The sequence below is a fragment of the Numida meleagris genome, chromosome 5 (genome assembly GCF_002078875.1).
Source record: "Numida meleagris isolate 19003 breed g44 Domestic line chromosome 5, NumMel1.0, whole genome shotgun sequence".
In the NCBI taxonomy this organism is placed as follows: Eukaryota; Metazoa; Chordata; class Aves; order Galliformes; family Numididae; genus Numida; species Numida meleagris.
Window position 1 is genome coordinate 44932499 of NC_034413.1, and position 19750 is coordinate 44952248.

The 19750-nt window shown below is 39.2% G+C and overlaps 1 protein-coding gene across 1 annotated transcript in view; it reads left to right on the top strand.

Moving 5' to 3' along the window:
* The window catches only part of SPATS2L (spermatogenesis associated serine rich 2 like), an 80297-nt gene that overhangs the window by 26381 nt on the left and 34166 nt on the right, over positions 1 to 19750 (top strand). The window contains exon 3 of the mRNA XM_021400540.1: positions 11697 to 11758. Coding sequence (XP_021256215.1) covers positions 11720 to 11758 — 39 coding nt within the window. The 5' untranslated portion in view covers positions 11697 to 11719. The remainder of the gene's footprint in view (positions 1 to 11696; positions 11759 to 19750) is intronic.

Genomic DNA, 19750 nt, shown 5'->3' on the forward strand with positions numbered 1-19750 from the left:
GCATAAATGACTTCTCATGATTCAAGTACCTGGCAAGAGTAACTTAGATAGTATTCAGTTTGTAAGGACTAAAAATTATCCTGTTGGGAGGAGAGAGTTGGCAGGAGGTTCATGGCAATGTAGAATTCAAGCAGATCATATTTTACAACTTCACTGCTCTTTATCAGTATGTTTGGCAAGATTCATTCAGGCATTTGAGGAAGAACAAGACTGTAACATTTATTTTGGCGAGCATTGTTGTGGAAAGTGAGTTTTCTTGATCTGAAATTCTCTTTCCAGATTCCCCCATCCCTCTATTCTGCATATCAGAGAGGAACATTTTACTGGCCGTGTAGTTGAATCCAGATAAAACTAGACTTGTCTCTGCTAGTGAGATGCATGTAGTAAGCCCAGGAATTTTAGACATGTTCAGTTTATGCTGGATCAGAGTGTTGCTTTTCAGATGCACCTCTAGGACGCCAGCCAGCAGAACACAGGCCCTCAGCAGTGTTACATACATCACGGTGGTGAGATCCATTCACCTCTGTTGTGAAACGGGGAGTCCCTTGGCACAGTCCTTGCAGCGTGGAGCTGCAGGAGCCAAGCAAGTCGCCGCATCCTTCTGAGCAGTCATGGCAGTTGTGCTACTGAGGGAGTGGTGCTGGGATTCTTTCCTATGGAGCTCTGGAGTCGGGAAATGCCTTTGCTGACTCTTGACAGATGCTAGGAAACCAATAGGTAGGTTTGAGGAGAAGAAAAATATGTAAAGCTAATCCATTTCTCCTCTTAACAAATAATCTAGGAGTTAAAGCACACTTCTAGTGTTGCTGCAGACTGATTTGGAACAGGTACTAGATCTTCAGTACCTGTAGGCAGGTGACGTTCCTCTATCACTGGACTGCCGGGATGAGTTGTCTCAGTCTCTTCCATTTGAGCTGTTTCCCTTTGTTAAATAAACATTTATCTGAGGTAGTTACAGAACAGGAATCATTGTTTTAGAAGTTCTGATTTTAATGAATTGATGATTTCCTACTTTGAAACAAAAATTTGGTGAGTGATGTCCCAGCTTACTGTATTTCAACATTTTTAGTATTTATTTTTTTGTTTGTAGTTTATTGTAGCCTACTGGTGAGTGTTTTCTTAGGTAACAGAGTGGCGTCAAAAAAGAAGGCTAACGGAAGCTCTGCCACCTCAGTTTTGAACTACAATTTCATTCCACCACCACACATCCTTGGTAGTTGTTGTAAACCTGGGGATGGTTCTGGTCAAATCAGATCACATACCTCAGCTAGGACACAAAGCCAAATGAGTAAGAAGTCCAAAGATACGATATCAATATGAAAATATTGATACCGTCAAGAGTCAAAGGAGAAAACTCTAGGCTTCAGATTCCTGGCACTCTGCTTCAAAAGTCATACAGTCATGCAACTTTAGTGAAGGGCTGGCTTGAAAATAAATGTTTGGCTATTAATTAGTATGGCAAAGAAGGTGGGAGGAGTTTGTGCCAAAGTCGCTTGGCTGTTCACAAGATACAAAGCTGATCGTAGCTTTCATATAATGTAAATACCTTTCCCCAGAAAGGTGTGGTATTGTGTCATAAGACTCCATTCCAGAAATCAGACAATGTTTTTTGAAATCTGAATTCCCGGTTTTTTCTTCAACCAAGTGTTGCGTGTGGTTTTTTTTGTTTCCAGGTGTTTAGGATGCTATTTATTTGTTAAGTAATTGTACCTATTATTTTACTTTATGAATTAGTTATACTTTAAAGTAAAATAAATTATAAGCATTGTATTGTATTCATTGTTTCCACACACTACTGAACTAACATAGCTTCTTAGAAGAACAGTCAAAATTAACTAAACTTCTGGTGTCTGCTGTTTAGCAAAGACTTGTTTAGTTTTTCTGTAGTAGGGTATTTTATGAATGTCAGCTGATGATGCTGTGATGATTCTTGCAAGTGATGTAATTCTTTAATTTTTAAATTATCTTTTCTAGGAATGTTTATGTGCCTGCCTCTCCTATCTCAGCCATTATAAAATATCATCTTTGTACTGGTACACATCCGTTGCAACATGGATACATTGCTACATACAGGAATTTCATGTGTCCTCTTCTGTAGCCTGATTCTCCATCCCTATAATTTGCTGTAATTAATGCAGAGTTGACCTTTTGTCAATGTTTTGATTCAGATATCTCATATGGCAGAGCTTTTATTTGTTTCATTACAAAAATGGTAAGAGCAGAGGCCAACATTTTGCAGTGCATGGAGGAGACAGATTTAGAATTCAGATTGAAGCATCAGTAAAAAGAAAAATAACTTCTAATGGCTGGTATTCTAGAGCATAGTAACCATACGTTAGACTAAATTTCTTCTTGAATGAATTACTCAGAAGTACAAGAAAAGATCAGCAAAATGTTACCACTTATCTTTTTTTTTACTGTTATTTCAAATGCAGATATCTATTTTACAGCTGGCTGTATTCAGCTGTTCTCCTGGATTTTCTGCTCTCATGAGCCAGAGGCTATGAGAACCACTTTAATTGATTTCACTGTGGTATAATCCTGCCTGCACTGTATTTACGCACAAACAGAATCTTGGCTGTTTAAAGGCTGATCCTAAAGGTACCATAGTTTCTTAAGCTTCTTTTTTTTTTAAAGAAAAATGATCTCTATTGCTCAGATGCAGGGTGGTTTTAATGACCTAAATATAAGCAGATGGTTTAGATCTTTTCAGCACAAGATGTATTTTACAAAGTTAGCAGATTCTTATATCTACATTATCTCTGGGAGGGCAGCTCTAGTTCTAACAATGACATGGTATCAGTCACGAGGCATTAGTCGCAGCTAGTGCAGTGACACTGATCTTTTGGGGAAGCCACACTGAAACTTGTGCTAAGGGAGAGCTCAGCTTGGATAGCGTTGGTGGGATGGTTGTAGACAGAGGGTTTTTGTCAATGTCTATGTCCAGGTAGAGGCTGATCACGAGTGGTGTCCCCCAGGGATCTGTCCTGGGTCTGGTGCTCTTCAGCATCTCTATCAGTGACACAGACAATGGGATCAAGTATCCCCTGGCCAAGTTTGCTGATGACACCAAGCTGAGTGTTGCACAACAGAAGGGAGGGACACCATCCGGAGGGACCTGGACAGGCTTGAAAAGTAGGCACACAAGAATCTACCGAGGTTTAACAAGGCCATGTGCAAGGTGTTGCACTTGGGTCGAGGCAGTACCAGATGCGAGTACAGACTCAGAGAACAACTCCTTGGGGGCCCTTGCGGAAAAGAACTTGGGGGTCCTGGTGGATGAAAAGCTAGACATGAGCCAGCTGTGTGCTCTTGCAGCCCAGGCAGCCAACAGTACCCTGGGCCGCATCAAAAGGTGGGATGGCCAGCAGGGAGAGGGAGGTGATTGTTCCCCTTTACTCTGCCCTTGTGAGGCGCCATTTGGAGTACTGTGTCCAAGCCTGGGGCCTCCAATACAGAAAGGATGCCAAGCTGTTGGAGCAGGTCTAGAGGAGGGCCATGAAGATGATCAAAGTACTGGAGCACCTCTCCTGTGAAGAAAGTCTGAGGGATTTGGGCTTGTTTAGCTTGGAAAAGAGGAGGCTCCAGGGAGACCTCATGGCAGCCTTCCAGTACCTGAAGGGAGCTTACAAGTAGGAGGAGGACCAGCTTTTTACGCAGCCTGATAGGAAGCCAGCCCAGGTGTGAAGGAATCACAGAATGATATAACCTCTTGAGTTGGAAGGGCCCCTTAAGGGCTATCTAGTTCAAACCCCCTGCAATGAACAGGGGCATCTACAGCTAGATCAGGTTGCTTTGAGCCCCGTCCAGCCTGACCTTGAATGTCTCCAAGAGCAACTCTTCCATCGTGTCTCTGGGCAACCTACTCCAGTGCCTGTCCAGCCTTATTGTAAAACATTTCTTCTTTATATCCAATCTAAATCTCCCCTCTTTTAGTTTGAAACCATTTCCCCTTGTCCTATCACAGCAGACCATGCTAAAGAGTCTGTCCCCTTTCTTCTTATAGCCCCCCCTTTAGATACTGAAAGGCTGCTCTCAGGTCTTCCCAGAGCCTTCTCTTCTCCAGGATGAACAGCCCCAGCTCTCTCAGTCTGTCCTTGTAGGAGAGGTGTTCCATCCCTTGGATCAGTTTTGTCGCCTTCCTCTGGACATACTGTAATGGTTCCATATCTCTCCTGTACTGAGGACTCCACATCTGGACACAGTACTCCATGTGAGGTCTCACCAGCGCAGAGTAGATGGAGGAGAAGGATCACCTTCCTCGACCTGCTGACCACGCTTCTTTCGTTGCAGCCCAGGATACAGCTGGCCTTCTGGGCTGCGAGGGCACATTGCTGGCTCACGTCCAGCTTGTCTACCAGTACTCCCAAGTCCTTTTTGGCAGGGCTATGTTCTATCCTTTCATTCATTCAGCTGTATTGATAGTTAGGGATAGTATAGATGTATAGTAGTATAGATAGTATAGATAGTATGGATAGTATGGATAGATAGGGTTTGGCATGACCCAGGTGGCATGACTTTGCACTCATGAGGTTCACCTAGGCCTATTTATTGCTGGAGCCTCTCTAGGTCTCCCTGAACAAAATCTCATCCCTCTGGTGTGTCAACCATACCACACAGTATGTGTGTACCCACAAATGTGTCATCCACAAACTTGCTGAGGGTGCACTCTATCCCACTGTCTGTGTCACTGATGAAGATATTAAAGAGCACAGGTTCCAGTACTGACCCTTGAGAAACACCACTTGTCACTGATATCCATCCAGACACAGAGCCATTGACCACCACTCTCGTGGTACAATCTCACAACCAGTTCCTTGTCCATCAAACAGTTTACCCATCAAATCTGTACCTTTCCAGTTCCACTCTCACCTCTGTGCTTTTCCTCATTACAGCAGACAGGTCCATAGATTTTATGGTGTTAAATGACATAATTGAGTTCCTGATACACCTTTGTATACTTTCTAAACTTTAATATCTTGCTACCTATTTCCAAGCAAACAGTCTGTAAGGCTGTTTTATCTTTGAGACATCTGCTCCTTTCTCAGACAGTCATGTCAGTAATCTCAGAAATCCTCAGGGAGGAGGTGGGGGAGCACAAACCTGTTTTCTGTCGGAATCCAGACTTACATGTGGAATCAGTGAGACATCTTACTTCCTGCATCCTGTTTACAGCTCTGCAGCCAGTGGATTTCAGGCAGTGTGGTAACCATCAAGCAATCAGGCTGCCTTAGCTGAGCAGAAGGGAGAACTGCTGCGTTCTGTGGTTGAGATGAGCATGACCTCTGCAGTGTCTGTGCATTTATGTATCTAAGTTTAAGGAGAAGCTACTAAAGCCATCAGATAACAAATTTACCCAAACACTTAAGCAGCCTGAAGTGGCTAAACTCAGATTCCTGTAAAACTAGAAATATAAAATGAATGCATAGACTGTTTCTAAAGACTCTTTGAGTCTTTACATAGACTCAAAACAGTACTGGAAAAATATCAGCTCTGTGTTAATTGTACTTTGTTCTTTTTTCTAAATATCTTCACTTCAAATGGCACAGAAAGCCAAAAGCCACCAGGAGTATGCTTGTTAATATGTTCTAGATGCACTTGATATATTTATTTTTTAACTATTCTGTTTTTCTTTAGAAACTAGGCTATAGAAAATAGAAAGTCATACATGTTGCTAATTTCAAGATAGTGGAGGCAAGTACGCAAATCTCAGTTGTGTTTCCTGTAGTTTGGCACCACAGTGGCAGGGCTTTGGGCGCAACTAAGAACACTAAGGTTTTGTTACTGACAGTCATGTGTGCACTAACATTTGACCTTTGATGTGGTAAGAGAGTTTTTTTATCTTCTGCTATTTAAATAGTCCAAGTAAAAAACAGAGTAATTCCTTTTTGAAATACTTGAATTTTGGCATTGTACTTACTTTCTTTCACTTTTGCTAGTCTTTTTTTAATTTAAGAATGCGTTAGAAAGGTGTACTCATCCCAGCATTCATCTGCCATTCTCTGTAGCACCTATGTAATAAAGTCAGAAAAAGTCAAATTGAGAATGAAGGCTATGGGTCTCTGATTGTGTTGGTTTTGTGTTTACCAAGGACGTGGGGAAGTCTGCAAACAAGCCAGTGTAATATAGTACGTGTGGGATAGATAGGAATCCCACTTAAACATGAAATGTAATTTTGTAGAGGAAGTAGGTATGCAGTAGATGAAATCATAGCACAGGCTGCTACGACCTCGTTAGATACACTTAGCAATTACATCTTTTTTGAAGTTGGTTCTAAAATTGTGATTGCTTTGTTTTGCCTGTGCTTTATATGTCAGCTTTTTGGATCTGGGGTGTTTCAACTGATCTACTTGGAAATAAGTAAATGATCCTTAATTAGAAATAAAAAATCTACATTCTAGCATTAATATACTTTACAGTTTTGTCACTTAAATACGTTCAGGAACTCCAGTTTCTATGTTAATGTGAAAGCTTTCTCAGTGATTGCGGATAGTCATGCTTGGTAGGGCTGGTAAGTTTGTCAGCAGTAAGGCTGTCTCTTGCCTTATGTTGCTGTACTGTAACCCAAAGGATATGTAGTTGTGGAGTCGCCTGACTAGTGAAGGAGGGAGGAGGGAAGTACAGCAAGAAAACTGGTAGAGGCTTTTTTGGGGTGCTGTTTGGAACTTGGAAAATGTTAGTCGTGGGATGTTTGTAGGAAATGAGCATAATGAAGGGAAGAACTGGGTTCGCACAAGATGCAGCAGATGGCTGCAAAAAACAGGTAGAGATTTGAAAAGCATGGTGAAGAGTCAGGTCATTGAGGCCTGGAATTACTGTTTTGTAGGGGGAAGCAGTAAAATAGGAAACACTTGCAGTGGGCAGATGAGGATGTATGTCGTTTCAGTGGTGTAGGAGACTTTGCTCATCTGTAAATGTAGAGGTGGGAGAACCTTCCCAGACTAGTTTATTCTGAGATATTTTGTAGGGAGATTTCCCTATTGCTGAAGATAAGTTACATCTTCAGCGTCAGAAGTGGTGGAACAGCTGTCATGTTCTCCTCTGTTCTGTACAGCTTGCTGCTGGGGTGTTTTTACAAATTTTATCTGCCTGGCAACATTGACACTTTCATAAGCTCATTTTCCCCTCCGTGTATTTGTGGGCAGATTCCTTTGGTTTGGTTTTGTTAGAGGAGGGAAAAGCATTTTTTTGCTTTTTCTGATCCTGCTTGTAAATCTGATGCTTAAATGCACCAGGTGATAATTGCAGGATTATGCAGCAGTGCAGGGCAGAGACTCTTGTTTCCTGATTCCCCGATGCTTGAATTGCAGGCAACCTCACCTATGCAGAATGTTTCACAGAAGGAGTCTGCCGGCTTTGCCCCCAAGGCCTGCCTTAGTGGAAGTGTTTGTGAGTGACAAGTCCCAGGAGGCAGTACTAGCTGAAAGGTGGCAGGTGTTCTTTGGAGGCTGAACGCAGCAAGAGTGGGACTTTGGAGCTGCTTGAGGTCAGAAAAGAAATGGCTGTAAAGGCTGAGCAAGCAGGTTGTGACGGGTGAGCTCAGGCACGTTGTGCTACAGTGGTTAAAGGCCGTACCTGACTGCCTGCCTGCTGGGTGTTGCTACTTGCAGTAATGTCAGGAGGACAGAACATGTGCCAGCGCTTCAGCTAGCCCCAGTTCAGTTTAACCTTAGCTTAAACCTGCGAAGAGCAATGTGAATTGCTTAATTTGGTAGGACAGAGAAATAAGCTCAGGCAGACTTAATCTAGTCTGCTGTGCAGCACTCCCTCCAAGTGCCACTGCTGTATTTTTCTCTTCTTGTTATATTGAAATGCTTCAGTTTAGAAGGCAAGGTATACCATCTTCTTTGCAGCTATGTAATAGGTATAAAAATAATGCGCTTCCATCAGTATTTGAGGTCAGGAAGTAACAAGCAACTGAGAGGGATCTCCTATTCCAGGAAAACACATCTGGAAATTGCAATCAGAAATTAACAACCTGTTTAAAACAGGATTCTGTAGTATTTCTTTTCTGTCATTCCTTTCTCAAGAAAGCCTTGTTGATGTGACATACGTTAACTTTTCAAGAACACAAATATGAGCAAGAGATACAGGGAAAGACAAAGCGTTTGAGAACCCTTTATACAGTATGTTTTATACATAATATGTTCAATGCTTGTGCTAACTGAAAAATTCAGGCACTGCAGAAAATCTTCTGTAGCAGACTTTTCTGCAGCCATGTTTGTGTGCACGTGTTGAGATGCACAGCACTGCACTAGCTTTAGAACACAATTGTGGGCTATATTCTGATGTTGCACAGCTCAGGCATGAAGAAGCTTCTCTGAAGTATTACAGATCAGAATGGAGCTGTTCAAATTTAGATCCAAGCCTCCAGCAAAAGCTTTAAAATTTAATTGGGACCATTTTTATGCATGAAATTATTCATGTGCTATAATCTTTCGTCATAGGATTTAGAAGTGCAGCAATTTTTCAATATGGGATTTAAAGAATTGAGGGAAGAAGTCAATTCAATAAATTGATTTGCTGCAATAACAAAACCAATTAGCTATTAAATATAGTGATAGAAGATATTTTAAAAAATCAATGCTATACTGAGATTTCAATGCATAGTTTGTATTTTATGTAACTAGTAGTGCTGAACTGTGAGTTATATAAAGGAGCAAGTGTTTAATGCAGGTTATTTCTATATCTGCCCTTGTAGAGGGTGAATGGAAAATAGCTCCAGCTCAATTTTAGCATCTTCATCTTGACAGCTGTAATATGCATATTAATGAAAAGTCTGAACTGTAGATGAATGACTCTATTTGCAAAAGCTGATGTCTTTTTAGTTCATGATCTTGGGGAGGATGGGTGGAGGGCAAGAAAAGGGAAAGAAGAATACCTCTTTTTTGAGGGTACATTTTGTGTGGCTTGCCTAGTCCTGATACAGCTTGCAATTGTAAGCCAGCTGAACGAGCATCACATTTATAAGTGGAAAACTATTATTGTGGTAATACCTGGAGCACACAGCAAAGGAGAGGCAAGTCAACTCTGGCAAGGTGTCGTGTGTCTTGTTTTAAAGTGGTCAGAGCATTGCTACGAAGATTAAATTTGGCTAAGTGCTACTCTTGCATGGTTTAATAAACAAATTTAATTTAAATTGGATGCATTATTTAGCTGTTGTCTTTTAACTAACAGGAACTGACAGGTTTGGGTTTTTCACTAAATAAGATCACTGATTAATTTGTTTCATACAAGATGTAGTTTTACAATATACAGTTGGTTCAAAATTGGTACAATATGCTGAAAAAGCAGAACTTGAAGATTTAAGATGACAGATATTTTCCCATCATTTGTTGGTTTTATATATTAATAGTTTTCAGGGTCAGAGGGGTTTGTTAGCTATAAACCTTGCTGTGCATGTTTTCTGTGATGTGTTCCGTTCCTCCCAAAAAGTTTTCCTAGTTTTTTTTTTTTCTGTTGTTTCTCTTGATACTGTTTGTTTTTTTTTTAATTGTTATTGTAAAGTATGTATTGGTTTAAGTGTATGCAAGAGAACAGGCTTCCATTCGTTTGTCTGTAATGTTGCTGGAGCTGCTAGATAATAGGTATGAGGGTGAACAAGTAAAATAACTATTCATTAAAATATTATCTTAAAACAGAAGAATATCAGTGCAACACAGAGCTTGATGTCTATTGATAGAAAGCATGTTTTTCTGAAAAGCTGTGAGGGATAATGAAGAGTTAGAGTGATTTTACAGCTAGGTTTTCCAGTCTGCATGGAAATTTGGTGGCCTACATCTTGTGCTCTGTGCCCACTTGGCATGAAAAACAGCTGACAACAAAAGTAAAAGAGTAATAGGAAAAATGTTATATAGGGTCTATAGAGAGCATTAAGTTCACACGTTAAATATTGGAAATGGAGTTGTCCGAAGCTCACATTCCATGTAGTCTTCCTGCTTTCTTCAGGCGTTTTGTAGTTCTCCTGTCACCGGAAGGGCTTGACAAAGAAACTAATTTGAGCTCTTCGATCCTTGATTTAAAACAAACAAACAAACAAACAAAAACACAACCAAAAAACAACAACATCGAAGTGTGGGGGTCTTCTAATCTGAAATACTTTATGCAGCAGATGGTAAGGCATTAGTGACCCAGTTGCCAGGAAGCAATCTTACTAGATATGTAGTGAGACTTGGGCTCTGTCGTTGCAAACTGGTTGAGCCACTGAATTGAATAAAGACAGATTAAAGGTATGTGCTTTATACAGACAGATAAAATGTGTTCACGACACAGTAAAACAAAGACAGCAGGAGGAACCTTACTCATTTCAGGCATTTTTTAATGACAATTTAATAAAGGTTACTTTTTGTTTCTTTGTTTTCTTCTGGCACCTTTTTTTGTGGGTTTGCATAATTTAGTGTCTACTCTCCATCAGACCAAAACTCAAAAATGCATTCCCTTTTCTTCTTCCTGCCATCTTTTTCCTGCTTGCCACAAAGTCTTATTCTGCTTGAAAATGTTCTTCCTTGAACCTCATATTTTTAATTAGAAAACACATGCAAAGAAAAATAAAGATTCTTATATCATACTAGAAAATTCTATAATAGAAACATTTGGAGTTTGAACTCCCCCGAAGTGCTGTTTCAAAGCTGGAGTTAAAGGAGGTGTTTTTTTACGTACATTAAGAGATTTAGAAGAATTGTGGGAAATATTATCAGTTTACATAGCAGAGGGCTCAAATGATAAAAAGGAGAAAGTGTTTCAGCCTAAAAAGTTGGAAAGAACTAAGATTTCATTCTCATTTATGTACGACAATATTTTCTTATCGCTGTGCAAAAGAGTTAAATTTAGCAACTAAGCCAAGCCTTTATATCATTTGACTTAGTCTTCTCTGTAATTCTTCATGTGTGACTTAATTTAAAAATGTGAAGATTCAACTTTGTTTCTTATTGAAATCTAAGGTAATTGGTTTTGATGGAAGCAGGATTAGGCAAGTGGACTCCCTTTTCTGTTAATTCTTCATCATGTGGTGTAATATCTCTCAGTTATGTGGCTGAATAACTGGAAATAGGATATCGCAGGGTTTCTTAATCACATGCAAATTCCATTATGTGCCCAAATTTTCAGAGCAGACTAGGAGATTTAACCATTCAGACCTTTTTAGCTTTAGTAAGGAAGCGTGTGGTTAAATCCTTTAATTTAGTTTTGAAAAAAAAGAATAACTGTGCAGTACTTTTCGGCCTTGTGGCACTTTTAGCTGCTTTTTAAGATTGGATCTTCAGAAAAGTTTTCTGGTAAAAATAAGATTTCTGGTGAATGGGAAAACCGGAGATGCTGAATTCATCTAAGGTATTGCTCCTCCTTAAACCTCAATGGTATCAAGTAATAATGAATAGGGTCCAAGAAACATGGCTGGGAGAAGCATGATACCCCTCCCATCCCAATTCATACTTGTGAAGCATTTTTAGAATTTGTATGTAGGATTAATCTGGGGAAAGTATGAAATTTTATCTTGTTTAGGGTTTGTTGTTTTATGTTGTTTTTTTTGTTGTTGTTTTTTGTTTGTTTGTTTGTTTTTGCAAGATTGAGCAGGAAAATTAAGTTTTCTCAGGTTTTTCCAATGCTTATATGTAAGCACATACAATTTGTATTTGTGTATCTTTGTCAGTTTGGGATTAAAAATCAATCTCTTATTTATTTTTTTCTTCTTTTCACAGACAGTATTCTCATAAGAAGAGAGATGGCAGAAATCAGTTCTCCAGTAAATATCAAGGAAAAGGTAGGCACAAGTAACAGTACAGTGCAAACCAAAATGATGTCGCGTACGCATTTCATTCCTCCTCCTTCAAGGACTGTTCACATACATAACTTCACGTTAACTCTGTGCATGAGGTTAAGTACACAGAAAGGTATTGCTAGGATTAGAATATTAATTTTGGCTGATGGGGAACACGTTTTGCTTTTCTGTAAGAAGGAAATGTTTTGTCAGATATATTTATTTTATTCTCTTGTGCTGCTTGTGCATACTGATGCTACGGAGAGCAGCGCTTTCTGATGATTGCTATGGTACAAAATTCAGCCTTTAAAGAAACACAGCCTTATGAAATAATATTTTCTGACCAAGAGTATTGTACTTGTAATACTTAGAGGCAATTCCTAAAATTACAGAGCCTGAAAAGAGGAGAATTTCTTTTCCTACCGGAGTAACTCTGCTTCTAACTGCATTCTGTGTGTATGAGTGTGTCCTCCCCATAACATGGCTAGTGCTAGAGCCTTGCTTGGCCTTTCGGAAGCATTAAGGGGTCTAAAGCACTTAGGACTGCGGTTCTGCAGGCCACATATATGTGAAGTGCTGCAGTGCTGGGCATGTATTCTCACACAAACCCCACCGTTGCTGTAGCCACCACAGATATGCAGCATAACCATCTACTAAGAGCTTTGGGCTTCTAGAATAGTTTTGCTCCTATGCTATTTAGTGCACAGATAGGTCAGGAAATCTTTTTCAACTCCCAGTAGGCAGCTTGTATAGAGATAATCTGCCTCAGTGATATTTCTCACCAATGCAGATGGGAAACAAGGGAGTTTGTCACAAACAGGAGAAGAAAGAAGTAGAAAGAATGTAGGAGTATAACATGGTAATGTTGTATTTTAAAAGAAACAAAGGTTTTGAGAAATTCATGTCATCATCATGTTTATAAAATTAGATTTTGTTTTGTCTCGTCTTCGGGAAGATATGGACCTTTACATTTAGGAAGCTCAGAAAAAAGGTAATGGATTCCATGGACGACTTTATTAAGCATGAAATGGCTCTCTGTGACAGATTCTAAGGCAGTGGGATGTATGTTAAGGGCTAGAACCCAATTCTGTTAGAAAGCCCAAGTTTATTCACATATCAATGTAAAGGTGATTGGGTGCATTCACATCATGAAAGTTTCACAAGGAGAAAGGATCGATTGTGTTTCATAAAATACACTACTTGAAGGGAATACAGAAAAGCAAAGGCAATGTGAAACTGAGAAATGTAGAAAGTCATCTGCCACTGTATCATAAGACCTGCACACATCCTGCTGGGTGTCAAGTGTGTAAGATGTTCTCTGTAGGCCTGTCAGTGGAAAAGACAAGAAAAAAAATACGCATAGTTTCTTGCATTAACTCTTTTCCCAACTGACAGAAAATATTATTCAGCAGCTAAAGACTTCCCTAACTTCAGTTTTGCAATTCAGAACTGCAGTTTCTCGATTAAGTGGACCAACAGTGGGGAAAGTAATTTGGCATGAGGAGCACCTGGAAGATACTGTAAATGTGGCTTTCCAGACTAGAGAAGTCCCAGTAAGTGACAGAGAGTTAAGATAACATGAAACACACCACAGCCTCACAAAGGCATACCCCTGAACTCTAGAGGTCAGTAATCAGATTTTAATTGACTTACTGCTTCACTTCTGAGTTCAGAATAAAGCAATGAATTCTTCAATCAGTGAATGTATTTCTCAGAATTGATCATGACTAACAGTTAATGGCTTAGACACTGCATTTAGTTAATAAAGACCTCAAGAACTGTGATAATTACTGATCCTGAGACAAGGTTTCCTCAAGCTTCAGATTAATTATGTTTCCCAAAAGAAAAGTTACAAACTGTTGTTACCTGCCACAGGAAAGAAGTTGCCAAGGAAACAGAATAGCAAATGATTAATTATACTAAGTAGTTCAGCTGGGCATGACCTCACATAGTTGTGTCTGTCTTTCCCTAATTATTCACTTTACCTTCAAAAGGTTGTAGGACCTTCTGCTTTTATATTCCTTGATGGGAAATGGTTCCTTACCCAATGCGCTGCCCAGACACCTGGGGTTTTTTTGGGCCCTTTTTCCCTCACGTTTGTTGTGAGCTGCTGAATGACTCATTGTGGTTGAGGATTTGCACGTCAGTGTGTATTTGTATCTTGGTGATGAGTATCTTCCTCAGTCTTTAATAACAGCCAGGGTTTAAATATTGAGCATCATGATGGATTTTGCACTCGTTCTCTAGTGCCAGAGTAAATTACAGTTAAACTTAAAATGCAACTCAGTAAATCAATCAAAGTTATGCTTATTTACTATGTAGCTTAATTTCTTTTCTTAGTTTAGTCAGTTTTACAAGTGCGGGATTTTATAAATTGCCTGTTCGTCTTTTACTAGTTTTAGAATGCAGAACTGCAGCAGGACTTTTATTCATAATGTAGTATTTGCTGTGCAAAGTCTGGCTATCTCTTGGTTGTATCTTAAAATTAAACGTTTATGAGCATACACATTTTAAAGCAGGTAAATAATTGAATAAATACCTACTTATTTATAATAGTTTTCTCTTTTTATTGCTGTATTTTCCACCAGTGTTTAATGTCACTAAATCCCTATGCCGAACTTAAAATCTAAGTTATCAGCAATTAAATCTTACTTCAAAATCACTGGGTTTTATTCTGAAAAATACAGTCTAATAAGCAACTGAGTAGAGGCTTAGCAACTGGAAAGCATAAACTTCATAATCTACATATATCTGCTGAAGGGCTAGCACGGTCAGTGTGCCTTTTCACCTGGGCAATTTTGTCTTGTTCTAAAGAGAGATTGGCATGGCAGGACATAAAACATCCATTTTGCAAATCCTATTTGGTTTACAATGTGGAGGCTCTTTCTATCAGAGGCTTCTGAAGCCACATTCATGTTATTGCTGTGCCGCGCCCTAGAAATACGAGCAAAGAGGTGAACAGATAAGCCTTTCTGAGTTGGCTTTAATTGTATTTTCCCATACACTGCTAAAATATAAGGACCTCATGCACTTCTGAGAAGCAGACATATTTACAGTATCCTGGCAAGAGAGTGCAAATCAAATCTCTTTCTCACTTAAATAATTTACATGTACAGGGCAAAGCAGTCATGGCAAGTCGTAAAATCAATGAGTTCAATGTTTATTTTTATTCATCATTTTGGTGAATATTTTTGGGAAACAAAATTGAGATTTATAAATTTAATTACTTCTCTGAGCTCCACACATCCATTGCCATCAGTACAAATATAATCAGTTCTTGTTTAAAAGAACAGAGTAGAATACAATTCCTTCCCATGCCTTCCTCTTTCCTACCTCAGTGCTTGCAAATGATAGTATACTTAAGGTTTTGATCCTGCTAGGACTTGAATGAAACCCAAGGAGCTGTGCATCTGCACACAAATATTTTTTCTTGATTTTTTTTTTTTTTTTGGCAAATGTAGAGCTTAAACTTCTCTGTAAGCCAGTCTTTGTTTCTCTGTAACAGATAATGTAGAGGGTCCACGAATTTTAGCATAATGTTTGGTTGGTTGGTTGATGTTTGTTTTTCTTGTTTAAGTGATGGCATCTCACCATGTACTTTCCATGACCAGCCTCTACTTACTCAAGGAAATAAAACTTCTGCCACTGCTTTAAAGGTGACATGTGGATGAGACAGACATTTCAAGTAATACTGACTGAAGTTAGGATACTCACATCTGCAAGTTTTATAAAACCCTACCACTAATTTGAGTCTTAAAAGAATGTTAGTATAGTACTGATACTTGTGTAATTTACTCATAGTATTTCAGCTGAAATAGTTCATAAAGTCAGTAGGTTAAGCGTTCTATTTTATCTCTTTCCCGCCTTTTTCCTCTAGAGAGTGACATAAATGTTGGCCTGTGAGGTCAGCTTAATGAGTGTTTGCATAGTTGGCAGAGACTTCTGCAGCTGTGATGCTTGTGTGTGGAGCCAGGACAGTTCTGATTACCATATTTTCATGCACATAATCCACAGATTTTCTGAAACAACATAAGCCCTGCACTTCAGCAGCAGCAGCAAGGGTTACGATGCCAGTGTAGTTAGTGCAAGGAGTTTACCATCAGGATCTCTCTCAGAATAATTCGTTTTGTCGTGACCCTTCCTTGACTATCCTATTATCTCTCTTGCTCCTGTTTATCATCCTTTGTACCTAAAAAATACTGTATATCTGAGGACTTTTTTTCTGCAATCAGAGTCTTTAAAGACTGAGTTATAAATTGTTCAGATCATGCACAATGATCTTTCTTGAAACTTTCTGTGGATTAAAGGATGAAATTGGTCAAACTCATTGGCTTAAATTCAAAATAATTCCATAAAATTAATGGAATTACTTGAGCATTAACCAAGTACACCACCAGAAAAGGTGCAGAGGTTCTGAATGATGGGGGCCTCCAGATAAGAAACAATTGGACTGAAGAATACGAAGAGCTTGTCATTTCCTGCAGCAACTGGAATGTCTCCGTCTAACTAGAGGAGAGCGAATAGAACAACCATTCAGCTCTCACATGTGGCTTTTACTTTTGATTCAGCAAAATATTGGGAATTGTTCAAACTTCTGAATTTGCTGTTGGCTTTTGGGACCTTCTCTTTTTATTGTGTCTGGTCATGTTTGAACAAGATCTTGTGTCAACTGGAATAAGCAAAATAGTCAAGTGAAAATACTCTTTTTGGGATTCTCTTAGAGGTAAAGCTTTGCTGCAGTTTCCCAGAGCAGTTTGCTGCTTCATTTTTTTTTCATTTCAAACATTAGAGCTGTAGGATCAGACCGATTTGTTCTATTAGCTGCAAGAAGAAAATTTTATTCAGATATACTTTTGAGGATTTCAGTACCATAACTGTAGTTTTCATAGGAGATGGGCAGCATACAAGGAAGTAGTAGGATTTGTTGTGGAGGGAACATAAATAGTATCTTAAAACTCCCATTACAAAAAGCAGTTTCCAATCTATGATTTCACTAGGTCTCCTTAAGGTTGACCTTCACAGCTGTTTCATACCCGTGTGTTGATGTGAAAGGACTTAGTCCAAAGGCCAGCCAAGTTGGTTAAAATGCACTTCTGTTGTTTGATGAGCTATTGAACTTTGGTTAAGAGTATTGTAGAATTTGGTTTCTAAATAATACTGCCATTATTCAAGTGAAACAGGTCTTACTGAGCCAGACCCTCTTTATATATACTTTTACTTTTAACTATCTGTCTTCTCAAATCCTGAAACGTCTGTTTTCCATTTCAATAGTTTAAAAATGAGAGCAGAGAAGGTTGCAGGACATTGTAAATCCAAGATATTTGCCCGAACTAGATTACTGCAGCAAGTAGAATTCGTTTTGTGCTTATCAGGGGTGAGTGATCTGAAATGTGATAAACAAGGCATATAGCAAATAGAGAGGTGCAGACCTGATCAAAGCTGTTATTTTGCTCAAAGGACAAGTTAAGAACACATGTTCAGTGTGTCACAATGAAATAATCTTGTTAGCAAAGCTTCTGGAAGAGTGGGTCCTACATAAATAATAAGCTGTTAACGCAGAAAATTCAAACTGTATTTATGAAAAATTTTCCTGTAGGAGTTTTTCAAAACTTTAGCTGTTTCTGCCATGAGATGTTCTGAAAATACATTTTCCTGTTAGTGTTTTCAGGGTATCTGCTAATGCCAACTTGATAAATTACAGAAACCAGCAGAGTGCTGTAGACAGCTCTTTCTCTCTGGTCCTCATCCAGGTTTTGGGTCAGCCCCAGCCAGAACTGTAATCTAGTCAAACAGGGCTTACACTGCTACCTGTCCCCAGTTGCAGTGGGTATATGCACCATATATGTGCTTGTAAAGATCTACTACTGACACAGTAAAAAAAAAGCAGGATCAGAAAACATTTGTGTATTCTTTGATAACTGTACTTGAAAAATGAATTTAGCTCCCACTTAGAGAAAATCTGCTGAGCTTAATAGTTCATACCAAATGAAGGTGGATATGGGTTAGTGTTTGTAACCAAGCATGAGTAAAAGTATTTTAAATGAGTACGTGACCATAATAGTAACTTACTTCAAAGGGATTAGAGCAGCTGTGTTCAGGGGTTTCAGAACAGCCGTGAGCTTTCAGCAAAGAAGTTTAATTTGTCACTATGTCACAAATATTTAAACAAATTCTCTGAACCCCGGATGTATTACTTATTCACCAAAAACATCCTCTTTGAGATGATGCCAAAGGGGAGCAGATGGAGTAATGCAGCAAGCAGGCAATGCTTGATTCCATGTTGTTACAGTTGCCTGGGAACCATCTGAAACTTGACAGAAAACCTAAAGGACTTGGATGAGTACACAGGAACATCAGCTTTGTTCTGGTTGCAGAGTAGGTAATCTGTTGTCACAACTTTCTTCTCACAACTTTGAGGCAGGCTGTATTTCTTTTCAAGCTTGATATGTCAAGGAACTCTCAGGAGCTAAGTGTTCACAAGGACTTCAGGTATGTAAGGTAATATACCATGAGCAGTTAAAATTTCAGTGTCCTCCTCTCCTCTGTGTCATACTCCTCTGAAATGACTTATTACTGAATTATTTTTTTTAGGCAAATGAATACCAAATGAGATTTCATATGGTTGAGCAGTAATCCTCAGAAAAAACAGTCAAATATGTCTGACCTAATGGAACAGAGGATTCTGCTTCCCACATTCTTGAGCATACATAGTAGTTTTCAAGATAAGGGCTTTATATTTTATATCTGTGGTAGCTTCAGAGTAGCTTTTGTAAACTGAAATGTCGAATGAGCCTTCTGAGCAATAAACTAAGAAGGAAATGTGTTCTCTGGTCAGGCCACAGAAGGGAAAGCCCGGGAATGTGACTACTGCCAGTGACAGCATCTCAGCTAATGCTGTCGTTAACTGTGCAATTATTTGTGATTTAGAAGATGTGTCCCAGAATGCCTGCCTAGTGCCCAAAATGATGACACAAATTCTCTGGGAATCCACACTAGAAAAGACATGATGATTCAAAACTGTTAGAATAGTTGACTTCCCTGTAGTCTTTCTGTTAATGATATTCTTTCTAAGATCAGGTTTCAGTGAGTACGAAAAAGCTCTCGGTTTGTTTTCCCACGTACCCAGGGAAATAAATGTAATGTTCAGAGTTTGTTCTTTCAGACTGTTAGGTATTAATACAGTATTAATTCCATGATAGGAGGAGGTTCTTTGGCTCTTCTTTTTCATGAGGTTGATGTATGTTTTTTGAATGGAATTTGTTTATTAATGAGAAGTCATAATGTATTTTATTATTCCAGTTCTAGTCTGTGTTGCTTATGTATTGAAAAGATAGATGTTCTTGTTAAGTCTGATTACTATAAGTTTAGAGAGATATAATTTGGGTGTATGTCTAGCCCAAGATATTAACCTATCAAACCGTTAATGAAAATGAGCTATACACATCTATCTGAATTGAAGAGTGACAGACTTCTCTCAAGCAGTTGGAGACTTGTAAGCAGTTAAGGTGTGTAGTTGTACTGGCAAAAAGGGAGGTGTATTAGCAGAACCTGCAGGTGTGCCAGCAGAACCTAGCATACTGACGTTGCATAGATCTAGCTCACATCCAGCCCTACCCTGTATCTCCTACATGTCAGCTTGTATTTGTCAAGTGTTTCTGCAGCTTAGAATCATAGAATCATAGAATTAGCTAGATTGGAAAAGACCTACAAGATCACCTAGTCCAACCATCCACCTACCACCAACAACCCCACTAAACTATGTCTCCCAATGCTATATCTAAACGTTTCTTGAACACCTCCAGGGATGGTGACTCAACCACCTCCCTGGGCAGCCCGCTCCAGTGTCTGACTACTCTTTCAGAAAAGTAGTATTTCCTAACATCCAGCCTAAATCTCCCCTGGCGCAACTTGAAGCCATTCCCCCTCGTCCTGTCACTAGTTACAAGAGAGAAGAGGCTGACCCCCAGCTCACTACAACCTCCCTTCAGGTAGTTG